The 6,331-nt window shown below is 41.5% G+C and overlaps 1 protein-coding gene across 3 annotated transcripts in view; it reads left to right on the forward strand.

Annotated features, from left to right (window-relative positions):
• Acyp2 (acylphosphatase 2) overlaps positions 1-5,357 on the forward strand; it is a 192,474-nt gene extending 187,117 nt beyond the window's left edge. For all 3 annotated transcript variants that reach the window (XM_050123891.1, XM_050123895.1, XM_050123894.1), the window contains one exon: positions 4,243-5,357. In XM_050123891.1, coding sequence (XP_049979848.1) covers positions 4,243-4,357 — 115 coding nt within the window. In that variant the 3' untranslated portion in view covers positions 4,358-5,357. The remainder of the gene's footprint in view (positions 1-4,242) is intronic.
• Positions 5,358-6,331: the final 974 nt, after the last annotated feature.

Here is a 6,331-nt window from a genome sequence, read left to right on the forward strand (position 1 = left end):
CACATCTTTGTCAAAGAGATACTTAAGATCTAATGTGCACCCGGCCTGTCAGGGTTTCTGTTGCTGTGATAAGACACTGACCAAGGTCAAACGTGGGTGGGAAGAGTGTATTTCATCTTACAACCTGTAGTCCACCATTCAGGGGAGTCACAGCAGGAACCTGGAGGCTGGAACTGAAGTGGAAGCCATGGAGGAGTTCTGCGTACTGGCTTGCTTTTCCTGCTTTGCACGGTCTGCTTTTTTATATAACCCAGGACCTCTTACCCAGTGGTGGACCACCCACAGTGGGCTGGGCACTCTCACGTCAATCAAGAAAATACACCATAGTCCCGCCTGCAGGCCCATCTGGTGAGGGTGTTTTCTTTACTGAGGTTCTTTCTTCCCTAAATGACTAACTTGTGTCAAATTGGCATAAAACTAGCTGGCTCAAAGCCATAACCTTCAGACTCCCAGGACAGCCTGTCCAGGTCTATGCCCTGTGGGCAGGAATATTGGGTGTGTTTTTCCTGGAGAATATAATAGATCCAAGAGAAAAGGTGTTCAGAGACCAACAATCGGACTGGAAAGGGAAACCGGTTATTTGGCTCATCCTAATCAACACAGAAGCAGAACTCAGGGACAAGCTGGTAGACACGTCCGTTTTAGGTGAGGGGAGGTGGGATTCTCATACAAAAATATCTGTTAAAAATATTTTAATCTCCTCCTCATATGGGTTGTAGCTGTTGAGAAACTATTGGCCCAGATGTTGACCCCTGGCTTAGCTGGCTTTGGCCAGTTTAGCAGGACCAGCATCCAAGAAAGCGCAATGTAATCTTAAGGCCTCCCATAGCTCTGTTGTGCACCTGCTAGAGCGCAGAAAATTAGCTTAACTCCCACATTGCTGTGAACTGAATGTGGAGGCTATTTCATGTAAATGTCTCCTTACAAACAAATATATATTATTCCTTTCTGGAAAGAAAAGATGTACCTTCTTTATTTTCTAAAGAGCGGGCTAGTGGGGCTTGAAGAGATGGCTCAGAAGTTAAAGAGCTCTGGTTGTTCTCCCAAAGGTCCTGAGTTCAATTCCCAGCAACCACATGGTGGCTCACCACCATCTGTAATGAAATCTAGTGCCCTCTTCTGGCATTTGTGCAAACACTGTATACATAATAAATAAATAAATCCTTAAAAAAAAAGTAGGCTGGCAAGATGGCTTATTGGTGCAGGTGCTTGCCGTGCCTGGTAACGGGAGTTTGGGTCCCAGGATCTACGTGGTGAGAGGAAAGAACTGGCTCCCAGGGCTTGTGCTCTGACCTTCACAGCACACAGACATATGCACAAACAGATAAATCTAAAGAAGAAACTAAACTTAATGAGTATGCCTGCTTTATGCAATTTTCCCTGGGCCTTGTCCATCTGTTATCATCCCTTTGTCCTTCCTCCTCCATCATCCCCCTGAGCTGGGAGGTGGGACATAGAGGCTGCAAAGTGCCACTTACATTCCCCTCCAGGTACTGGGATGCTGCTGGAAGACTGGGCATTGTCATCACCCTCTTTGTGGGCCTCAATAGTGCAGTCTCCTAAGTGAAGGCTACACACCTTCTCTGCACAGCACAGTTTGTCTGGTTGGTATAGGAGGTGTGAAGACACCCAGCCCCAGCTGATACATCCACAATGTGGCCCATACACTGCAGGCCCAGGGAACATCTCGGAAGAAGGGGTGGAAAGTCTGTAAGGCCAGAAGATCAGGATTGTCTGTTTGCTGTGAGACAGTGTCTTCTGTATATAACAGGGCGCTGTACCCATAAAACCTCAACAGTACTTCCACCTAAACAAGACCTTCGCAGTCAACACTAGTTGACATGCTAATGTGGATAGGGGAAATCTCTCAAGGCCCCATCCCTAAATAAAGAGCAATGGGCAGCTAAAGGCAGGTGAGAGAGGAACAAGCCACTGAAAGGTTATTCAAACCCACGTGGACTACCTTCAACACTTATACATATAAGCAATACTAAATGGACTCACCAGTTCTATTTATAAATTGCAATTTATAAAGCTTAATTTTTTAATTTATAAAATTATTAAAATTTATAATAGAGAGAGGTCATAAATTTGAGGGGGAAGGATGGGAGCATGGGGGAAATTGGAGAGGAAGTAGTAAAAATGATGCGCATTCCGTTCTCATGTATGAAATTCTGTAAAACAAAATTTAAATTACTGAGAGTGTTATAAGGGCTGGCGAGATGGCCTGACAGGTAAAGGTACCTGCTGCCAATCTTAATGGCCTGAGTTCAGTCCCCAGCCCCAGTGTTGTAGGAGGAGAGACCCAACTCAGCCACATTTCCCTCTAACCCCCCCCACATGCTAAATAGTATCTCATTCTTTATTTGAATTTTTAACATAAAACTGTGAACATTTTCAGATATTTACTGGCATTAGTTATATTTATTTTTTAAGCAATCATAGTTTTTGCCCATTTTTCTATTGCATAAACATCTCATACATCAATTTAAAGTAGTCTGTACAAGAAGAATATTCCAAATAAATCTTCCATTTTACGACTTGTCCATTGAAGACTTTCTTTCTTTCAGTTATTGAAAACCTGAACCATTTTTATATATTTAGCATCCCCAGCAGCTCTTTGTTTCAATCATGCTTATCTAAAATCTGCAAATTTGCTAGCATTTTCTTAAGAATGCAGTTGAAATGCTCGTACTCTCACGGTGATCTGCCCAAGTGCATTCCAGTCTGCATGTCTCTGTGCGTCTCTCCTTTGTACAACGCACTTTGCATGTCACATGCTACCTTATAGCCACCTTTATTCTCCAAACTTCCCCAACAGACGTAAGCTCCTGAGAGAACAAATTGCATTGTAAGTAGCTGTGTATGCAATCAAGCACCTAGAATATGCCTCCTAAGTACTTAGTGAACTGGTCACCTATACCACTTGACGATGTGGTGATGGTATGTATATATGCATACATTTATACGTATGTGGATATTATGTAGATGTGGAATGTATGGGAATACGGTAACTGTCCTTTTAACTAATATACGTTTATATGAAATTTTATGACTAGTTTGTTTTTTCCAAGAGCTCATAGATCATTTTTATAAGTTGCCTTGGCCATGATGTTTAATCACAGCAAGAGAGATGTAACTAAGGATGTGAAATTTTCACTTTTAAGATTTTAATTAGATGAAGAAAAGAAACGAAATCTGTAACTATTGATGATCTAGCCTATGGGGTGGGGAAGCAAAATTGACCTCACCTAGCAAAAGTCACAAGTAAAAGCCAACTTGAGTCATTCTTTTCCCTGGTTAAGAGTCGTTTTCAGACAATCGGTTTTGCCCAGAAAATAGTTTTCAGTCCAAGCTTTAATGTAGTGTGAGATTCCGCTGCACCTCACCATACAGTGGTGGTTTCACAGCAAGGAACACCTCCAGGAATGTGAAGGACCGTTCTCTGTAACAGCTGGGCTCAGGCCATCACTGTCTCTAACAGCCTCATTCTTATAGGGGTGGGCAAGTCTCAGTTGGTAAAGTGCTTGCCTGCAGACATGAGGACTTGAGCTTCATCCCTAGAGCCCATGTGAGGAAAATGCTGATCATGGTGTTCATGCCGGCAACCCCAGGGCTGCAGAGGCAGAGACTGGGCCCACTGGCCAGCAGAGCCTACCTGGGAAATTCCAGGCCTCTTACAGACCATGTCTTAAGAAAAATAAAGTGTATGGCACCTGAGGATCAATACTCAGTTGTTCTCCAGCCTCCACATGCACACACGCGCGCGCACACACACACACACACACACACACACACACAATGCACACACGTATGTGCGCACGCACATGTACATATGGGTTTACTATATACTTGGTAATGAAAAGAATGGTGAATTAATTGCTTTGACTAATAACCACTTTGTAAAAATATTTTGAAACTTAAAAAAGCTAAGTAATAATGGCCTTGAAGTGTTTCTTTTAGGGCAGGGATAACGATCTTACTATAAAATAAGTTGCTTAAATTAATACCTTTTCTTTACCCATGTGTAACTGTATATTGTATTTTGTAGTATTCTTAGAACAGCATATACAAAGTAAGCAATTTATTTATTTTAATTAGCGTTATGTATGCAGGATAACGCCCTTCATTGTGACATTATGTGCAAATGTGCATCACAAATGTGAATCCCCTTATTAGCTCTCACGGGTCTGCTAGTGTGTGTGCTGTGCATGCTCATTTTTGTTTGCTTCTGTTTTGCAGGAAGGCCTGGCTGAGCAAGGTTGGGAGCCCTAGTTCTCGCATCGACCGGGCAGACTTTACTAATGAAAAAACCATCTCTAAACTAGACTACTCTAATTTTAGTATTCATTATTAATGGAAGAAAAATAACAATTGTAATGCTCGCATTGCAGAAGATAAGACATATTCTTAAATTTGTAGTAGTAGGATTAAAAATGGAACTTTCTGTTCTGGAAATCTCAGAATTATATGTTACTAAAATGTCTGAAATTGAAAAGAAATGTTACCCACCTATGTTTTTAGCAAGCGGAAGCCAAGTATTGTAAAATAAAATGTTGCTGTAAAATATCTGCTGTGAAGATTCAAGCGAAACCTTGTCTTACGGAGGGAGTCACTAATTTCAGAAAACATTATAGTGTATACACGTTATTCAACTAGACATAAAATAAAGTTAACTATCTAAAATTATCTTTAGATACTGTCGCCTAATAAGGTGAATTTTAATGTTATCTGAAACTAATTTACTACTAAAGTTGAGTAATCTGTATGGTTATTGAAGTCTTAGAATGGCTAAGATAAATCTGTGTGGTGATCACTGTAACCAGAAAGTAGCAGCAATAAAGAGTTAGCGTGTAAAATTCTTGTGAGATCCAGGCCTGATTCAGGGCTGAGCTGGAGCTACTTGGCGTGTTCAACCTCACTGTTCTGTGGAGTGGAGAGGCAGGCTGGGTGACAACCGCTAGAAGATCCTGCTTCAGTCTAGGAAACTTCAAGATTCATATCTACAATCCTTTGACTAAAAACACTGAGAGTCTAAATAAATCACCTAAACTTGGACTATCATTTGGGGTCTTCAAATGATAATCAGCCAACATAATATTTGAAGGAGGGGATTAGTTTCTATACCATGGAATTATAATATTGAATAGGAAAGACCTTTAATAGAAAATAGTATTTCAAATGTGCATATAATACATATGTTCTTCAATGGTTTCTTTATTGGTTTTTTTGAGATTGGGTTGCTCTGTGTTGCCCTAGGTGTTCTGGACCTTGCTCTGTAGACCAAGTTGGCCTCAAATTCGGAGAGCTACCTGCCTCTGCCTCTCAAGTGCCGGGATTAAAGATGTGTGCCACCACTGCAATTTTGTTTCTTTTTATTGTGTGTGCCTGTTCATTTGTATGTGAATGCAGAAATGCATTTACTGGGATGTGTGTAGAGGTCAGGTGACAACTTTTCATAAGTCATTTCTCTCCGTATAACTCGTATGTGGGTCCTGACCCGCCAGGATTGCGTAACAAGCACCTTTATCACTGTGATCCTGATTTTCACATATGTACAATGGAAGCCTCCATTAAAACACAATTTTATGTAGAATTGAACACATAAACAAAGTTGGTTGCTGTGTTTTATTGTTGTGGTGTTTGTTTAGCCCAGCTGGTGTGATCGAAACGGAGTGGAGGGGCCCCTCGCGCTTGGCCTCTCCTTCCTTGACTTTTGGTCTGTTTCAAATCTGTGGGAATGCAGGCTGGAAACCACCCTGCTATCCATGTGGCAGATGCCCTGCTCTCCGTAGCCTAAGGCATGGCCTTTGCCTCCAAGTCTGTATCCAGGCCTCTCCTCTACCTGCTGCGGGGTGAGAATTTAGAGACGGGAGCAGAGAGGGATGTCCGTCAGCTTGAAAAGTTTACCCCATGGATTATAATAGCATAACATATGTACATAAGACAGTGCAATGGTGGGGAATGACCTTCCAGATAACCAAAAAGAAAAGAAACGTTCCTATTATTTGAGACTATCATGATGACAAGCAGCATATTTATTGGGTAGTATAATTTTATTCTGTTCTATTTCCCTATTCTATGTTAAGGAAAGAAAACGTGATTTTGTGTTCCCTTTCTTTGGGGAGGGTTTTGATGCCGGGTGCATCTGAAGACTTTTCTTCTAAGGTTTCATATTAAGAGAGCATCATGGGTGGTGACACATGCATTTAATCCCAGCACACAGAAGGCAGATCTCTGAGTTCAAAACCAGCCCCAACTATAGAGTGAGTTCCAGTACAGCCAGGGCTACACAGAGAAACCCTGTCTTGGAAAACAAAATTGTGAGAAA

The sequence above is a fragment of the Alexandromys fortis genome, unplaced genomic scaffold, assembly GCF_014885135.2.
Source record: "Alexandromys fortis isolate MF-2015 unplaced genomic scaffold, M_Fortis_MF-2015_v1.1 scaffold_210, whole genome shotgun sequence".
Lineage (NCBI taxonomy): Eukaryota > Metazoa > Chordata > Mammalia > Rodentia > Cricetidae > Alexandromys > Alexandromys fortis.